At 41.2% G+C, this 20,447-nt stretch overlaps 1 protein-coding gene across 1 annotated transcript in view; it reads right to left on the reverse strand.

The window, feature by feature from the left end:
- MAN1A1 (mannosidase alpha class 1A member 1) overlaps nt 1-20,447 on the reverse strand; it is a 252,501-nt gene that overhangs the window by 180,736 nt on the left and 51,318 nt on the right. The window contains exon 3 of the mRNA XM_090038687.1: nt 1,516-1,631. Within this exon, the coding sequence (XP_089894813.1) occupies nt 1,516-1,631 (116 nt within the window). The remainder of the gene's footprint in view (nt 1-1,515; nt 1,632-20,447) is intronic.

The raw sequence follows: 20,447 nt of genomic DNA on the forward strand, positions 1-20,447 counted from the left end.
TACCATCTTTCTTCCCCTTCAGGCACAGAGGTCAATACTTTCTAATACAAATCTTGCATGCATCACATACACAGCATCACAACTATTGCTCATACAAATTGTTGCATGTTCATCATGCAACGCAAGATCTCTATTATTGGTTTAAACATAAGGAGGAAGAGAAAAGTGACATGCGAACTCAAAAGTTGTTGAATTATATCATTTAAGAAGTTCTAAAAACAAAGCAGATTTTAAAGTGCCTCCAACTGCTGCATTCCTGAAGTCAACAGCATAATGAAAAGGGTCATGCAAAAACCTTGCTCAAATCAACTTCATGGAATTTAACTCCACTTCTGTTATCAGAATGCACAGTAGTCCAAAGTGGGATTTGTGGTACATTAAATTATTATTAGAGAAAGATAAGTTAATTTCATTTGTAGACTGTGTTTCCTGTATAAAAACAGGACATTTTCAAAAGTGTGCATACCTAAAATTAACACCATCAGCAGCCTGTATTTTCTCCAAACAACTTAACATGTTTGCAGTTCATGATAAGTAAAAGCCAAGTCCAGTCTTCCCTATTTTGCCCGTCATAGATCAACACCACTTGTAGGGATGTTGTGCTTTAAGACTCCCCAAGAAGCAGGTTTATTTCGCCTCCCTCCTTCAAGACCCCTCTGAAGCCAGCTGGCACAGATTTTCAAACAGCAAGTCTCTGGCTCAAACCTAGGCTCTTTGTCCCTAACTGTAGCCCTGCCAGAGAGCTCCTCCTTTTTGGTCAATTCTTTTTGGGGGTGGGGGGTCATCTTCAAAGGGCAGATGGTGTCAGAGTACTGACACCCAAACAGCACAGCTTACCTTGCTTCAAAAACAGGTCTTTGTTGTGACATAGCAGTTCCCTCTGGTCTTCCTAGGACTATCTTTCTCTCTCTCTGTGTCTTCCCTAGCACTTTCTCCTCACTTCCCTCTTAGACTATCCCTTCCTTTCCATTCAGCTCTCACAGCCTCACTTTCTCCTCAGACACAATAAGCCACCCTTCCAACAAAATGGTAACAAAACTATAATATTACCCTCGGAACAGCACTGCAAAATGAAATAAGTAATGAAGAAACAGAGAGCAGTCTCTGGCCTGCTGTCAGGCCATCTGCCACCGGGGTGAAAAGGGCATAAAGGCGTCCTGTATCTGAAATGTTTTACAGGGCCTTTTTACAGCACAGTGCTTACGCTGATCCCGCCGCCAAAGTGGTCCCATCAGAACTGCAGGCTAGAACTCAGCCCACTTAGCCTCTTTCATCACACCATCCAGTTAGCTATTGCCCTCCTAACAATCGTAACAGGAATCATATCCTCAAAATGCAATACTTGCATGGAATTTACCAGTCCTTTGTGCTGTATTCCTGTCTTGTCTATTTATATTGTAAGTTCGGCAGGACAGAGCATATTAGTTTGTACAGTGCCTATCCCAATACAAACTTGCCCTTTGTTGGTCCATGGGTAAGTCCAGAAAAAAAACTGTACAACTATACAGTACTTACCACATTGAAATCTAAGTTTCTTTCCACCCATTCTTTGGCTTCTTTGAATTCATCTTTCATTTCCATGATATATAGCGTGTCCAATGCATCTACTATTGTTGCTCCTTGAATGTTACCTGAAAATACATAGAGATAAGTATTTATCCTAATCAAACTCTGCAGAGATATCTGATCAAAAGTTTACATACAAGTCAATTCACATAGTTTATCAAGAGACTACAATGCTTATGGCAATTACAACAAAACAATTATGTTGTGTGTGTTTGTTTTTGCACCAAGTTTTGGAAGAATTATTTTTAATTTTGTACTATAAAAAACAAAAACAATAAAAAATACGGGGCTTTTAAAATCTGACGTACCCAAACCTGAGCATTTAAAATTTCAGCAGCACCTTTGTATTGATAAGCACCTATAAAACTACTAAACAACTGTAACTGCAAGCTTAGTAATACATTGGTAAAAATGTATTTCAGAGGGGTTTTTTGTTTAACCTTAAAACATGCTGTGTCTTGTTCACTCCATGCTTAAGAGCATGTAGAGAGGATTTTGAAACATTGACAATGAATTAAGAATGACAACAAAAAGAGAAGGGAAGTTTTAGTCACAGAGGAGACTTTGGCAGAACCAGAAATTCAACTTCCAACTTTCTACCTAACAGTTCATACTCTTCCAAAGACAATCCTGGTAGCTCCTGAAGACTGCATTTTTCTATCTGGATGGGGCTAATTAACAAAAAACTGATAACTAAGTTAAAGTATTTAGCAAGCTCTGCTGTATACCCCCGTCAACCCCCTTCTTTAATGTCTTCACTCTGTCATGTTTTTTTCCCTCCGACTATTCATGATTGATGCAAGAGGCATGGATTATTATGGATGACATCTTTTATTGGATGGCATGCAGTTGGTGCAATAAAAAAATATCACCCACAAAAATCCTTGCCTCTCGCATGTAGGTTTTCCTTGCCAATTGCTGGGTTTAGGTTCCTGAAAGTTTCCGTGGTTGGCAAAACTGTGTTTGGCAAGACAAAAGGCTTATGGGAAAAATGGCAGGTGGTGGGCTGATACGCAGCCATGGAAAACCATGGTTACTCAAAACTGTATACCGTGGTAGCTAAAATGGTATATAGAATATTAAGCGTGGATACTCAAAAACTGTGGTTGGTGAGGGAAATCCGTATATCCTCAACCATCATGACTCTGAGGGAGAGTTACTCTCCCTTTGCCTGAAGAAAGGTGTTTGTACCCGAAAGCTTGCAAAGTACAATTTTTCCAACTATTTAGCTGTCTAATAAAAGATACCACGTTTACCCAAAGAACCTTGTCTGCCTAACCACACTATGAGTAGCTCATATTTAAAATTTACATTTATGTACATGACCCATTTCTGCAGAAGACACAAGGCAAAAACAACCATTAGAAATTCGATTAGTTGCCTGCAAATTCACCTCACTGAGTCAACAGTACATGTAAGTATATTTACTTAGTTGCTTACATCCTTATACTGTCAACACTGCCTTTGAATGTTTACCAATGAGCAAATAAATTAACTATGTGGATTTTTGCTACTTAGTCTATTTTTCCTTACTGAACTGCAGTAATAACTGTTTTCTTGTTTGAATTAAATGACTATCTTCATGTTTTATTAGAATTTATGCATTTTAGTTTCCTGCCTCATGAACTATAGAAGCAATATGAAAAAATCTCACTTGTAATTAAACAGTTTCAAGTGACAAGCAACATCTAATTACTGTAAATGTTTAAACATAAAAAAAATATTTTTCCTTTATTTACATTGTTCATTGGACAGAGCTGGAAGTAGGTAGGTGCTCAATCACTCATCCCATCTCATCATGGTACTACCCTTACTTCACCTTTATGATTTAGTTCCAAGTGTGTGCTGCCATAGGCAATGCTAAAGGAAGTTTACCAATAACACTGCAGCAGAACTGATGTTCTTTAGAAGTGAAAGGATATCCCCCCACCATGTACAATGAGAGTTGATACAAATTCAGTATTTATTACAACTAATAAATAATGGGGAATTTAGAGACGCACAAAAACCCTAACAATACAAAACATGATGCAAAGAGACACCGTAAAATTTCCATATTTTCCTTGCATACAAAATGCACTTCCCCACAAAAAACAGCTTCCCCAAATTGGAGTGCATGTATTAATCAAGCTGGGCTTTTGGTTGTAGCCATGTTGGTCTAAGGACATAGGCAGGCAAGGTTTTTAGAGTAGATGTGATATCTTTTATTAGACCAACTGGTCCAGGGGGCCAGCCCCAGGCTCCGGTGGCAGGGGAGAGGCTGGCTGAGGTACAAGGGTGCTAAACTACAGATAGGCGATTGGCAGCCTCCACACTTTAGCACCTTCATCCCCCAGCCAGCCCCTGTCATGGTCTACATGTGCTTTTCAATGCATATAATTACTTTGTCATAGGACAGTACTGTCCCTGACAGCACTATCCTATCTGCTATGTGGAGCTCCACTGGGTTCTTGCCAGTTCCTACTGCTCAGTAATGGTTGCACAGCATCTCTATGTCAGAGCTGTCTAGCTTCTAGATGGAGGAGGTCCTCAGGTAATGTGCACAGTGCAAGCAGTGTTACCTCCTTGCCAGCCGCATGCAGAATGTGGGCAACTTTGCCCCTTTTTTGCCATCTCCCCTATTTCCAAGAGTGCAGGGTCCTTTTGCTGCCTGCTCCTAGAGATAGGACACTAGAAGCCGGAGTAGAGAGGGGAAACCTAGAGACCACAGCCACTGCAGTAGCAGAAGCCATGGGGGAGTCAGTGATTCGGCAGGAGCCCAGGAGCCACAAGACCTTACAATGCAAGCAAAACAAATATTAACAGGCTTAGTGTTGTTTTGTCTGAGTGGAACAGTCACACAGTAAGGTGAAAAACATGCTTTGACTGTCTTCCCCTCCTCCCCCCAGCACAAGGCTGTGACTTGCCACTAGGGGTTTGATAAGCAGGGGCAAGACTAGAAGTTATGGCAGTGGTGGGCAAAATATGGTCTGCAGGCTGTATCTGGCCCAACAGTTGATCGTATACAGCCGCCAGCTGCCACTAGGAGCTGGAGGAGGGAAGGCTGAGCCCCACATTGCTCCACTCTTCTGCAGCCAGGGCTGCACGTGGCTGCGTAGCATGCAGACTCCTCTGCTCCCTCACATCCATCCCCCTGCCCACCTGGCTTCCAGTTGGTGCTCTGAAATCCTAACACTGCAGCTGCCAGCAGCCAGGCCTGCACAGGACAGGGCATTATGCAGTACACTGAACAGCCATCCTGCCTGCCTGCTACAATAAGCCACTGCTGGTGCGCCACACCAAGGAAGTCAGGTCGGGGGGGGAAGGTGGAGGGGGCTGCTCTGGGCTGAGCCCTTCCATGGACTCACCTTCTAGAGGAGCCACCATGGTAGGAGCTTACAGGCAAGAAGGTGAGGGTCAGTTAGAGCAGGTCTTTCACCTTCACATGCAACTACTCCACTAAGCCGAACAACAATAAGTTGATTAACAACTGTTTAGCTTAGCATAAGATCTGACAAGGCTCTGAGATAAATGGCTGTTGAAAGAGATAAGTGTTTGCAAAAGTATCAGGTTGCTGATCTGAATGCTGTCTACAGCATCTGCAAGGCCAATACTAAAATGTGTGTTCAGATCTGGAACCCATATTTAAAATGCTGTTGAAAAACTGATGGAGAAGGAGTCCCAAAACGATGGGAGGGCTGCAGAAAATGCCTACAGTGAGTGACTAAAGCCACGTCCAGAGAAGCACAACCGTTAGATATGCGGTGCCTCAGACATGTCTGTGGCACCACATACCACACATTCAGTTGTTCTCTCAAGGGAGCAGCACAGGGAGCAATTTTGACCCCTGCATCTCCATCTCCCATCCACCTGGCTTGCAGAATAGATTGCTACTACTTTTGACAACGTGAAAAAAAGCAGAGTGGCGAACATGGAGGTAATATGCACTGATCAAAACTGGAACCTGGTTGGCTGGAGCTGCACTGCACATGCCCAGTGCTGGCCCCAGCATCCCCTACCCCATCCAATGTGACCTGCCACACACCAGAGCACATGTGGTACAGGTGTTCCCCAGGGACAACTAGAATTGGCAGAAGGTGCACCACTGCTAGCTGTCCCTGGGAACCCAAAGTCCATGCACATGTGGATGCAGTCCAAGAGCTCTATCAAAAATGAGATTGAAAGAAAAAAACCCCACAGGATGCTACAGGCTCTTTAGGGAAAAAAAATAAAAATAAAAATGAACAGGTGGATGCTGAAACCAAATAAATCCAAATTGGAGATTAGGTGCAGTAAGGATAACTAGCCTTTGAAACAAATTATTATGGAATGTAATGGATGCCTCATCTCCAAATGCTTTGTTGAAAGAAAGTCTTTAGTCTAACAATTTTAGAGGCTCGTTTAAGGTAACTGTAACATTTAATGGCCTGCAATATTTAGGAGATCAGAATAAATTACTACTACTTTTGACCATGGGTCATTATGGCATTATTTAATATGGGTCATTATTTTTATGGCTGTGGCTCCCACCATAGGTTGGGATCAGCTCTTCAGTTAACATTCTCCACTTGTTACAATCTGCTGCATCCTCTGGTTAGATGCTCTTTTCTACAATCTTTCCCAAAGTTGTCTTTTCATGTCTATCCTTGGGTCATCCTCTCAGAGTACTGCTAGCTGAGATTACGTCATAGATCATTTGCACAAACAGGCTTTCTGTTTTGCCCATTTTAAGGCCAAACCTTTGTGACCTTACAAGGTCATAAGACCTAGCTCTTCTGATCTTCTTAATGATTTATCATATTGCCAAATGTGTCTCGTTACTGTCATTCTTCACTATGTTCTTATGGCCGACTCCCACAATCCGTCTCAACATTCTCATTTCGACTCTTTCTAGTATCTTCTCTTAGCCCAGGATTCCTCCCCACATATCATACTTGCTCTTATTTTATACAGCTCACATTTAAGTCCGATTGGCATCCAATTGCACAAGACCCCACATATTTGTCTCTACTTTTTCCATGCCACACTTACTCATTCTCTGATGGCTTCTTCATTATTTGTGTTGCTGCTCAGGTATTTGTATTATTCTACCTACATACTGTGCTAGTCCTTGCCCTTTGTTATTGCTACACTCTCCTTTCAGTTTCCATATACTTAAGAGTAGTAGCTTATTCTTTTACAAAGTAACATACTGTATTGGAAAACCTTTAGGCAGGTAAATTAGCACTATAATACTATGCCCCAGATCTACCGTGTTTCCCCGAAAATAAGACATACCCATAAAATAAGCCGTAGCAGGATTTCTACGTATTTGCGCAATATAAGCCATACCCCGAAAATAAGACATAGTGATAGGCGTGGCTAAGCGTACCGGCGCGAAGCGGTAAATAAGATGGGCAGCCCTTCTCATTTGCCCCATCGTGACAGCTGCTATCTCGGAGGTGACCGGAGAGGGAGAAATAGAAAGTGAAAGTAAAAGTCTCCTCAGTGAAGTGAGGAGCAGGAAGTTCTGCTTTAGGTATTGTGTGTCCTCAGGAAGAATAAAGCTGTGGCTGCTGTTTTACTCAGCACTGTGGGTCTCTCTCAGTGTCTTATTTTCGGGGAAACACGGTATACTTAATAAAAATAAGACATCCCCTGAAAATAAGCCATAGTGTGTCTTCTTGAGGAAAAATAAATATAAGACAGTGTCTTATTTTCGGGGAAACACGGTATTAGCATGCTTTCCTCCTACCAAATCTGTTGTTTTATGTTCTAGGTCCAGTCTATTCCCTCTTTGGGAAAGTACTTTAATAAGATCTACTGTTGTTCCTATAGGTCCACTGGCTCTGCTTACTTCAGTATTCCTTATCCTTTCCAACACCATGGAGTTTTGAGGGCTTTTAAATCTGAGATAGATTTTTTAAAGTGATTTCTTAAGGAACCTTGAAGGTACCTAGATCTGTTAAAAGTGCTGGCAATCTGAATTGAAAGTTGCCATTTTTTAAAAAACATCCAAGTTTCTCATCAGACTCCAAATGTGGTTTACTTCTCAAACCAGCAGGCTAAAAGGCCTCATACACTCTTGCCAGAACACAGGTTGCTCTAAAAGTTAACATGAAAGTAAAATGCAGCCAAGTTGTTGTAACAACTTTGTTGTTTTTGGTTGTAGTAATATGTACCATAAAAAGAATATAAAAATAGGCTTTTCTCCCAAATCACCACTATACCACTACTTATGTTTATTACTCCGATACTCATCTAAAGAAAAGAAAGACTACACGTAGCAAGGTTTATTACCTCATAACATAGAACGTTTACACAAGTCATGCATACATACCTTCTGTATTATCTTATATTCTGAGAAACAATTTTTGAGGCATTACTGGTGAAGTAAAAGTGAGGGAAAAGTTACTTCCCCCTTACTCTGCTGTTGTGCAGAAATTCCAGTGAAGCACTTTTTACTCTTTTGCCACCATATCCTGCTTGATTAGAAGGAAACAAGCCAACAGAACAGAGAGAAGTGGAAAGAAAGGACTGAGATGCACTATGCAGATCCTTCTGTCATCTTTCCACAGTAGCTCACTCTTAGTGCTCCTATCTACAACCCCTCTCCCCGAACTTCAATAGCCAAAACTAGACACAACGGTGCATTGAGACAAATCCCATAATCCTTCATGGACATACAAGAATGTAGGAGTAAAAAAGTTATGATAAAATGTGAAACTTCTGTACAGATACAAATACATAACTCTGTATGCATGTTAATATGTTTTGAAACAAGAGCGGATAGACATCTGGCATATGAAACAGTTGACTCTTCAATTTCCTGTATAATGCTGAGAATTTGCTTCTTACTCTAAGGCTTGTTACATAATACTTTGTAGTTATGCAAAAACTGTTTTCCAAGAACAGACTATCAAGTTGCACCAAGGAAAAACATAGCTAATTTTATGCTGTATTTTGAATTAGTCCTTGTTACTAAGAACAATATAAATCTTTTGCCATTTTCCCAGCTAATTCAAGTTACCTAAAAATGGAAGAGGCTCAGCTAGAGGATAGTATATACTCTAATAAAACCACAAATATATTTTACAAAACCATACACTAAGGCTCATCCACCACCCAGCCAGAACAAACGTGGCTCAGTTTCTCATTTTAGACATCCAGACGGTTTAAAAAAAAAAAAAAAATCTTTCGTAGCAAAAAAAGGAACTAAATTATGTACTATACTAGATTTCTGAGCTAACAGAACAGGAAGTAACTCACATAGTTAATATCTTAGGATATTTAACGAAACAGGAAGCACCTGTATGTTCTCTCTCTATTTATATACTATAGTTTTTAAAAAAACAACACTGTACATACTTTGTAGAAGTAATCCTCATGCAGTATATAAATATAGAAAAGTCTTCAACTTAAAGCTAACATTTTAATAAACTTACAACTAATTAAATAGTTAATGTGAAGTCTGATTCAGGTTTTAAAAATGCCAACTTCCAAAAATGTAAAGGTTGGTAATAGGATTTTTTTCTTTGGCAATATTCCCTTACATAGTTTAATTGCCAAGTCATTAATTATTAAAGTACACCAAGCCAAAGCATGCGGAACTATAGGCAACCCTGGCAGTACTGTATTTTTTTTTTAAATTCAAAACCATTAAGACTATATTTTCAAACCAATCAATTGGCAAAAGTGGAAAATGCAAAACACTTACAAACCAAAGTCAGCATCAGTTTTCCTATCATCCTTTCAATGAACAGTAGTTGCTAGTGTGTGTGCCTACACGTTCACTTTAATGCGCAGTACATTATTTTACTGCGCATTAAAGCATCAGGTAAAAAAAATGACATTACATTAATGCGCAGTAAAATAGTCTAAAAAGTGTGCAAATGCAGTACTGCACATTAGCTCAACCTTATGAGCATTCATTTAGTACCTCACATTGGAGGTACTAAATTTAATGCATCATTTCTAATGCACATTAATGCACATGTAGACATGCCCAGTATCCCTTTTAATAGTTTGGGAGTCCTTTAGGAAAGTGTCTGCAATATTTGGCCCACTGGCTGGATCACAGAACCAGAAGTGGAGAGGGAAGTAGTTAATCAGTGGTCCAGGGCTTCACCTGTGCTGCAGCTGAGAGATGAGAAGCAGCAGTCATCACATCGGAAGAAAAGTCAGCCTCACACCTGAACCAGGTGGCTCTGGCCCAAAGCTCTGAAAAAGTTGCCAACCACCTCTCTAGGAGGTTTCCCTGAGGCAACCACCAGAATCCCACATAATAGTAAATAATATGTACATGTATATTATTGGCACATATATGAAATGTACACACATATGCACAAACCTACTGTGTACTTGCCGTTATCGTATGGGTTTTTTTGGAATCCTTCCATGCCTTTAGGATTTCCCTCATTCTTAATATTGTGTAAAGAGCAAAGACAATAGGAAATAGGGAACCTACATGAATTTGAAAATGTTACCTGTAGCATTTAAAAGCATATAGTATAAGCTCTCGTGGACAACCATTCAATAAACCAGCAAAAACCCCACAAAACAAGACCACCTTATGACAGACTATTTTATAAAAGTGAAGAAGAATTTTACTTAATGTTTTGGGATAATTTCTAAGACAGGGAGCATATACATGATAGAAACAGTGCATATTTCTACCACCTCCCCCACGAACCTCCCCCTTGCAAGGTGGGTTGGCTAGCTTGGGCCCAAGCTGCCTGCTCCAGCTGAGCAGGGAAGCGTGCTCTACGGCACCCCAGCTTCTGGCTTCAGCCACTGCAGGCATGTGGCTGCATTTCCAGAATCAAAAGTAAATGTCTGTTCACTTGCTTATCAGTTCAATCTATGCAATTTAGAAGATTGAACTGATTCAGCCGTGGGCTTTTTAACTGTCTGTACTTAGCCTTTCTGCCTATGCTGTTCAGGAAAAGAAATACCAACACTCTTGTACCTCAAATTAAAACTGAAACGCCCTTCTGCTGCAAGTCTGCAGAAATAGTTACCATTATATAGGACTAGCATTTGCACAGTGAGCTCCCAAGTTAGATCTCCTTAATTTGCAAATAATGCTTCTTGTGTTTTCTTCCCTGCACCTCTGTAAACCCAACCATAATTAAATAAAATCAAGATGGGTACTTTTAGGCTCAAATATAATTATACAATTTGAATTTAATTTTTATGTTCTCCTATAGCTCAGTTGCCTCTTGAGTGCTAAGAGAAGTGAAGTTAGAAAAGAAGTGAAGTTCGCTTTGTTGCCTCTTGATTGTGAAGAGAAGCAGTTAGCCAGTAAAGTTGGAAATGACAATGAACACAGAAATTGATATCCAAGAAAAATCAAGATCCAAGGAACTAAATCTAGTTTCCTCTAGCACCATCAGGTATCTCTCCCCATAAGGTATTTGTTTACTTGTGTGAACCCAGAGACACTCCAACTCACCTTCTGTTTGGGTTCCATTATGTATTATTTAAAAAAACCTGTTGCTCTGGAAGTGATTTTAAATGACACATCCTAGTTTTACAATCTACTACTTCATAAAACCATTTCATCAAGTACTTAACTTTTCAGCATGCAAGCTGACATTTTATACATACTGTTACATAAGTTAACTTGATCAGCAATGGCTGTCAATGAAAAATAAGATCTATAAAAAGTAACAATATAAATAAAATACTTCTATGATACTGTTGCAGTTTCTGTAATATGATAAATGACACTAGCCTACCATCTGCACACATACCCCTTGCCCAAATTCATTCTTTGCAAACTTACTGAATAACCTCAGAGGGCTGTTATCAAGCTTAATTCATGGATGTTTTGTAACATTTTATCTTTAGCTGTAGTAAAAGAAGATATTATTTATGCACATTAAGAACATTACACACAATATACAGTAGCAGCAAAAGACACAATCCTCTTGGAGAACGAGTTGATAAGGGAAAAGGGATAAAAAGACTTTCAGCTTGATATCACTCTACACATGGACACACTTTGAGGATTTAGAGAGCTTTTACGCTTTAGCTTAAACCACTCTCAGCAAGGAAAGCCAAATAAAAAAAAAGGTCCTCTAAATCTCAAGCATCCACACAGAAAAGTTATCCCAGCATAGCTGGAGAAGCATAGTTATCTACTGCTATTATCTATGATGGTAAGTTTTCCTGGGTAGAGAAGCCATACTATTTTTCTCTTTTGACTCTCCTATATCCAGAAGCAAAGAAAGTTAGTGCTGTACTGTTCTTATCTACAGTCCTTTCCTCATGGCTCATGAAGGAGACATGGAATGGAACAGATGAGGGTTTATACTGCCTATAGATATCCAGTTTATCTGTATTACAAGTGTCTGAGCTGTGCCTTAACAACAGATGCTTAACATCTCCATGGCTGATATAATCAACATGCCCCACAACAAATCCATTAGAACCTATGAATCCTACACATGCCTTTCCCAAAATGCGCTCTCTCTAATTCAATGTATCAAATGTCCTCATGATAACAATGCAGGTGAAATTAAGCAGCAGCTACACATCAGAATGAACTCTTACCAAAAAAAAAAATAAATGAGACAGTAATATGCATACAACAGTAGAAACACATTTTTCACATAACAACCATTCCCTTTTTTACTTTATCCTTGTGCTCAAGGCAAGCCTATGAAACACCTTTAAAAGGTAAGCATGGAAACAAAAATTCATGAGCTGAGGGGACACTAGGAACTAAGGGTTGAACATTGATACTGATTTTATAACACACTGTAATTTACCTGGTTCCTGAGACTCTTCCTACACACTACAGGTAATGATGAAACTCCTCCCATTTGATAGATGTTGATCTCCCGGTAATCAAGCTTCTTTTCTTCTTTTTATTGTGCAACTACAACCTCTGGGAATTTCTCCCCAATAAAATCCTATAGCTCTACCCACTGTTCTTAAAAATTGCAGTGATTGGTTTTTTCCATAGACCTAGAGAAAAATGCTTTGCATTCAAAAGCTTATCAGACTTGTTTCCAAAGTATACCAAAAGATCCACCCCAAAAGATATCACTCCAAGAAATGCTTGCTTCTCATAACCATCACTATTATAACATCACCCCAACACTATCAAAATCCCAAACAAGAGCAGGGTTCCGTTATGCTTTGCCCATTACAAATACAGACAAAATCCCTCCACTACAGCAACACAAGTTTACCCCACTAATGACAATTTCACGAAAATGCACTAAAATGATCTGGGGGTTTGTTCCTCTGCCTCCTGTCCCACTGGGCTAAAGCCAGGAAGCAGGCAGGGAAGCAGAGGCTTTGGTGCTTCATCTCTGTGACAACTGGGAGTAGAGCCAGCCCTGTTCTGCTGCAGCAGACAGCACAGCCCTGGGCTGCAAAGCATCCTGGAATGCTTGGGGGGCCATGAGTTAACTTGAAGCTGGAGGGGATCTGAGACAGAAGTTCAATAAACCAGTTTAACCTAAATTAGTTAAGTCTGATACTACACCAATCCAGATTTATCTTAAACTGGTTTTGGCCATTTTGAAAGTAGTTTATATGCACTGAACTTCTTGGCCATGTCCAGATGAGCATGGATATTTAGTTCCCCAGGGACAGGTAGTGGTGGTGCACCTTGCATTGCAGCTACTTGTGCCAGGAGGAACACCTGCACCACACACACTTTGGTACACAGCAAGTTACCCTGGGGGCAGTAGACAAGGCTGGGGCCAGCACCGGGCTGGTCCCAGCAGCCTTACTTGGGGTCCTGGGGGCCTTCCAGGGCTGCAGCAGCAGCGATTCTGTTGTACAGAGCCTGGCTGGCAGCCGGAGCATGTGTTCCCCACCCCTGGGCCTACCACCTGTTGGAAGTCAACAGCTGGGGAAGGGATAGGGCTAGGATGATCTCAACCTGGCTCCAAGCTGTGGGGGGGGGGGGGGGGGAGGGGGGGAGGGGGAGGGGGGGGAGATGTGAAAAGACCCCCAGTCGGGGCTTTCCCTGACACCCCATAGACCCTTGCTGCCAATCAGGCGTGGGTGGCCCTTAGCTGGGTTCGGCAGCCTGGCCACAAGGGGCATTGCATGTTAGTGCCCCTAGGTTCCTGGCCTGGGCCAGTACAGGCTTTTGCCTGTCTTGGCTACCCAAATATTAAATGTCAGTTCAGTTTGTTATTGGTTCAATTTACGCAGCTTAGAAAAAACTGTGACGTTTGAATCAATTTTGCCTCAAGTTTTGTGAACCACTGTACATAAGCAGGGACCTGTCCAGAGCCTGGGCTAGATGCGGCAGGCAGCCAAAAAGCTGCAAGCAGCTGTACTGGGGTCCACGGACCCAAAGCCTCGCTTGCTGCTGGTAGCAGGTGCAAGTTCACTTGGGGTGGACAGCGGAGGAGCTGCGAGGGGCCTGATCCTTGTTGTGGCAGCATAGCCACAGCTCCTTTCCCAATGTCCACCCCAAGGCGCACATACATCCACCACCAGCAAGAAGCCAGGCCAGGGCTCCACAGATCCCTGGTGCAGCTGCTTGCAGCCTCCTGGCTGCCTACCACAGCTGGCCTCAAGCTTTGGGCAGGCCGCTGCCACCCACCATGGAACCCACCCAGGCTGTTTGCAGGGAGGCTGCAAGCAGCTGTACCAGAGTATGGAGCCCCGGCCTGGCTCGTTGATGGAAGTGGGTGCACGTGTGCCTTAAGGTGGCCAGCCAGAAAGGGGCTGGGGCTGTGTTGCCACAACAACGATCAGGCCCCTTGCAGCTCCCCTACCATCTGCCCCTGGCATGCCACCGTCTTACAAGTAAAGGTTGCGAGTGTTTTTAGCACTCTGCCTGAAAAAGTTGCTGATCCCTAATTTATACTAACTCTACACTGTCAAATTCAGAGCATCTCAGAATTCCTAGACTTGGAAGCAAATTGCAGTATCAGCCTAACATGGGAACAATAGATTCAGATTAAAAAAAAAACAACACACTGGTGAGTCTGTATAGAGCTTGAGAGGATATTAAAGTACCTCAACACATTCTATAGGCAAGAAGAATATGTTTAGTATATCAGAAAATTGCCATCTTACCAACAGACAGATTTTCAATAGGATATCTTCTAGTTAAAAGTTTGTTTTTTTAAAGCAAATTTCTATACTCAGGTAAGCATTACTGTAAGTGCAGGCATACCCAAATAAAGCACTTTTACTGGGAGAGGCTGCATCTACCCTAAGTATAAGTATACTGGTAATCTTTTCTAATGTAGACAACTTTGTTACTAAACATTATTGGCATTTTCTAACACTAAGGAGTTCTATAAAATGGACTGTTAGTACTGTACCCTCAGATAAGGTAGAAGCAAAAAGCTTGTACATATTTATACAGAAACTTGGCATATTGTACAGCAGAAAGCACCTAGAAAGGGATAAGGTACCTCACTAGCCTGTTTTTCAGATTAAAATGTGTTATATACACAGGAAGATTTAATTACTCCCATTTAGCTAAATTAGGCTATAAACATCTTAATTACTAGCTACAGCAGTGCACACATCAGAATTGTTGAATTTCAACAGCTAAGAACATTACAGAGATCATGACTAAAATCTTTTAACAATTTTGCCTCTGCAAGTAGGTAATATTACAATGGGATCCTTTGTAGTTATTGTAACGAGCACAAACCTACTCTCCATTATCTACATGGGCTTCTCACAAAGCACAACATCTAGTTCAATATCTCTGTCCTTATCTTTAAGGTATTTAATGGTCTGGACCCACAATACATAAAAATCCACTCCACCCCTCAGATTCAGTGCAGCTTTTTAGCATAAGGAAAGGGTTTAGCTGTGCAAGTGACAGCTTTCTTGGGGGCCACTGACAAGAATTACACGTACAAGACTTAAAACAGCTGGTTTCAAGAGCAAGTTGGCAAAGCACTTGTTTGACCTTGTCTTTTCTAATAAGCATGCAGGAACATATTGAGAGCATAAATAAAAGTGAGACTCCCATCCCTACCAACGCAGCATATTCTACACAAAATCTTTGTAGCTTCCCTTCCCCAAATTACTTAACTTAATACTGGAAGATGCTTGCATACTAGTGACAATGGTTATATACAAACAGAATAAAGTAACAGATAAGCTCCAGAAGAGAGAAGTATTTAATTGAGAAGTATTTGGCGAAAATATTATAGAGCAGGCATACAGGCTAACTTGGCTGCAATTACAAAACCAGTAGAAGTCCTCTTCCCCTCCCCCCCCATATAGGGGGAAAAGTATCAATTTAAGTGACAATATTTATCAACAGAGTGCTACAAGATGCCCACTGCATCCAAATTTGAGGCAGCAGAGACCTAGCATTTGCTTATGGTCCTTGTTATATCATTTTTGTTAGTTACCATCCCCATGAATTTATCACTGAATAAGAACAGCCAAAAATAAAAATCTGGTTAAAATAATAAAGTATATACTTCCTAATATGACAAATATTATTTGTTCATATTATTCTGGTTCCATTTACCCTTAACTCTTTGCTTTCTTTCTGGCCATCCTTTCACATTACAGTAAAAGCCTTGCCATGACTACAATTCTTTAACATTTTGGTGACTAAAGCTTAGCCTGAGTTATGAAGTGATAGGATTATCCAAATATGTCTTATATGAAATGGCCCCATGACAGCAACACCCATGTTCAATTCCACTTAAGTGCCTTTTTTTTTCACCCCTCACAAATTTCAAGATGCGGGTAGGTGACATTCTGAATGCAGACTGACAGTATGCCAAACACTGCAGCATTCCTAAATCAGATTTTGTAGATCCAAAATTAAGTTTAAAAGAAGGAATATCAATTGCAAATGCCTTTCCTTATAGCGTCTATTAGTCTGGATGGGTGCACTGTCTGCCCCCTGTACAATGTTCAGCACCAGTGAAACACAGCTCTGGAACTGGGCACTCTACAATTACCTGCTTAAAGTCCCCTCTGCCCCACAGCAGAGACACTTTCACTGCATTCAGAATGAAAAATAATTGAAACAATCAACTGGGGGAGGGAAAGCATTCCAAATTAAACAGTTGGATAATGAATGTGTTGTACCTTAGTGCCACTAAGACAATTATCTTTCAGAAAACTGGAGCTGCAGAAGTCAAAGTGAAGACTATTGAAAACAGAAGGTACTTATGATGACAGGAGATTGAATTTACAATAGCCCTCCTTGCTCTCTGAATGCTAGCTGTAAAGTTCACAGGGCTTATTTCCAGAGGGTACAGTCTTGGCCAGTTCCATTCTGAATTATTTTACAGCAGTCATTTAGTTGGTATATGTTGAGTTCAGTGGCCCTTTTATTTAAGGAAAAAACAGGAGGATGAACATGTTTGTTTTAGCACTGCAATTTTGTGTAGTACAATAGCAAGGAGTGGAAGAAGGAGCATATACGTTTTGTGATAAAGGCAAAAATATTTTATTAGGCTTCCTGTCGCCCAAAAATTACTTGGAAAGAATTAAAAGGAGGAGCTTATGTTGAAATCTATAACAGATCTAGTTATCAAATTCGAGTTCACTGTTAGAAATAGTTCTATAATAACTACTTTACAGATACACAAGCTATCAAGAAAAGAATAAACTGTGTTAAAAAAACCCAAGAGAGAATTAATATTTAACTCTCGTTCCCTTGCTGATGAGCAAAGAATGGATGAGAAATATATAAAGCACTTTCATCAGGAATAGTACCAAGAGACCCTGTTGTGGAATTCAGTGTTATACAGATACTCCTCGCTTAACATCATAGTTACAGTCTTGAGGAATACTTGTAATAGAAAAGGAAGTGCTGGGTGGGCAAGCCCCGGCAAAGCAACTTCTGGATTAGATCTAGGAAGGTCTCAAAAACAATCCCTCTAACAGCCCAGACAACAACATAATTTAAGACTAACATCTAAGCTTCAGAGTTCTACAGATGTAAGTTTGTGGGGAGTCATCTTTTCAGCAGTGCTCAAGCCTCGAGCATATAGCTCAAATAGCTTACACCTTTTAAGGTGCGCAAGCCTGCTAGTAGCTTCAAAAGGGACACCTTTTCTAAATTTTGTTTTCACCTCTCAGATAGCTCTCAAGTGTTTTCTAAACTGAACCAAATATCCACAGCTCATTTCATAAGCAGCTTACTTTTAAAGGATCTTCTAAAAACTCATTTTACCCAGTGGCTTCATGGGACAACCTTGCTTTATTTTCACAACTGATGAGACTAATATCAAGTAGTTGGCCTTCAAAAGTCCTAGTAAGTAGTCTGCTTCATAACTTCTTCAGTACTTTTATATTGCTCAAAAACCTTCTTTAAATTCTCTAAACATAAAGCATGATGTAACTCTGTTAGTACAAAGTAAAGCCCTCATCCATCTTATCAAAGGATACATTGGCCAAAAGGACAGCATTTCATAATTTAACTGATTTCCAGAACCGTGTGCTGTGGCATCTGTTTTACAATGATTAGGTTAAGTAATTTTTTTCTTCCTTACTGTCTTAGAGTAGTTTGGACCAACTGCTCAGCAGGCCTGCGCAAGTTGGCAGCGATCCGATCCGGTTTCAGATCCGGCCGCTTCAGATAGCCATGATCTGATCTGGAGCTCCACACCGGGTTTCTGCCTTGATCCAGTCAAAGCGGCTCTGAAGCTTCAGAGCCGCCTCGGAGATCCAGCCATAGGATACAATGGGGAAATCAATGAAATATGTATAACTTTGTTTTTTGTCTGATTTGGATGAAACTTGCAGGGATGGTAGCCTCTGCTGAGAGCACAAAACCTGCCACGTTTCAAGAAGATAGGTGCAGGGGTTTGGGGGAAACTACACCAAATTCTTGAAAGCGAAACTCATGTCACAGCTGCATGTTACGACACAGGGGGGTCAAAACTGCAGGGGTGGTAGCTCTTTCTGAGGCCACAAAGCCTGCCAAGTTTCAAGAAGATAGGTGCAGAGGTTTGGGGGAAACTGCACCTCAAGCTGTGGACAAGCAAAACTCATGACATGGGTATGTTAAAGTGCAGCAGGGTGACAGCTGCAGGGATGGTGGGGCCACGACACCTGCCAGCTGTCAAGGAGATCGGTGCAGGGGGTTCTGGGTCCCTGCACCCCTAGCTGCTGACAGGCAAAACTCGTGCCAAGACTTTCCATCTTGGGGCAATTGATTGTATTGATTCTTTCCTCTCTTTAGCCTGGTTTTGTGGGTGCTAGGTGCTAATTGTTGAGCGTTAAGTCGTTATGTAGTAGTGAGGTCCTATGTATTGAACTGATCCTGAGTCCCTGGTCCCTGAGTGAATCATGATTAATTGGTAACTGGTAACACAGTAGCTTAGCAGCCAGGCCTGCAGTAGTGTCTCCCATCCCTGCCCCAAGACAGAGACAGTCACTCCCACAAGCACCCATGGCACGAGTTTTGCTTGTCCACAGCTTGAGGAACAGTTTCCCCCAAACCCCTGCACCAATCTTTTTGAAACTTGACAGGATTCATCCTCTCTGCAGAGTATACCACCCCTGAAAATTTCATCCAAATCAGACAAAAAAACAACAAAGCTTTAGATATTTTATTGTTTCCCCATTATACCCTATGGCCAGATCTCTGAGGCAGCTCCAAAGCTCTTCAGAAGCTCCGAACTGCTTCGGGAAGCCTAATGAAGCCAGCACTTCCACCCGGATATGCTGCTTTGGACCCCGAAGCATCTGAAGCTTCTCCGGATCCGAAGCTCTGTCCAAAGCCTCGCGCAGCCCTACTGCTCAGCTCTATACCTGGCATTACCACATCAGTAGCTATATCACCACATGCAATTAATGTTAAGCAATGAACTCTAGAGCACAGAAATATTTCACTGGGCAGTAAGTCTTCAGCAATTCCTGCATGTCCACTAGCCATCATAAATAATTCTGACTTTCACTCAGGCAAGTCTTGTTTGCATTATTTTATAGCTATTTAATTAAAGTACTAGTCTCTGGTTTTCAGGTGACAATTTAGATTGTAAAAGCACTGAAAAAGTTACATTATATGCAAAATGACAACAGTATTGGTATGCTTTTACCAAAAAGAAACCACCTTAAATATATTTTCATTTCAATTGTCACCTTCAGGAAAGACAGCCATGCATAATTTGACTATCTAACATTTTAAAAGTTTACTGAACTATTTTAATGAAATCAACTATTAAAGCCTTTCAAACGGCAATTATCCAAAATTAGAAAAGCAATTTAGACTCGAATAATATTTCCACACTTCTGAAAGTTGACCAACTAACAACTGAAATCAACAGGACAGTTCATAGCTGAGCTCTTACTCTAGGCTCTATTCAAACTCAGAGCTTTTCTATATAACCAATCTATGCAGACAGGGGCATTACAAGCAATTTTTGTGCCATGAGCAGTAATGGTAGTTGAAACCATGGCCATGGTAACAACTGCCATTCTTGCACCCCCTCAAAAATCAGTGCCTAGGGCTGGTGTCCTGGTCACACACTGGTTATGCTGTTGCAAGTGGGTGGTTAGCCCAAAATAACTAGGGTGAGAGTTCAAGTTGCCATAGTTAATTTCAAAATTACTTTTTTTAGGTTTTCCCTTGTTCAGGCAAGCCATTTTCTATACTTTTGAATCTGGGGTCATGTCTGCAAGTTGCTCGTTGCAATCATAGCTAAACAACAATGGCTTTCAAAGCAAAAGTCAAGACCACAGAACAACTAAAAGGCCAGGTTTTTTGCCAGAATTTGGGAACGTGGGGCCTGTACACATGGCGGCAGCTTGCGCTGCCTGAAACTGGAGTCTGGCCAGCCAGACCCATACTCTGACTGCCGACCAGGCTCTGTGTGACCAGATCACTGCTGCTGGAACCCAAGAAAGGGCTGCTGGGGCCAGCCCAGGTGCTGGCCCCAGACTCCCCTGGGCCATCTTGCCACGTATTCCCCAGAGACAACCAGCTGTTCCCAGAGAACACACAT

Source organism: Crocodylus siamensis, chromosome 1 (assembly GCF_052110815.1).
Source record: "Crocodylus siamensis isolate JL-2025a chromosome 1, ASM5211081v1, whole genome shotgun sequence".
Taxonomy (NCBI): domain Eukaryota; kingdom Metazoa; phylum Chordata; order Crocodylia; family Crocodylidae; genus Crocodylus; species Crocodylus siamensis.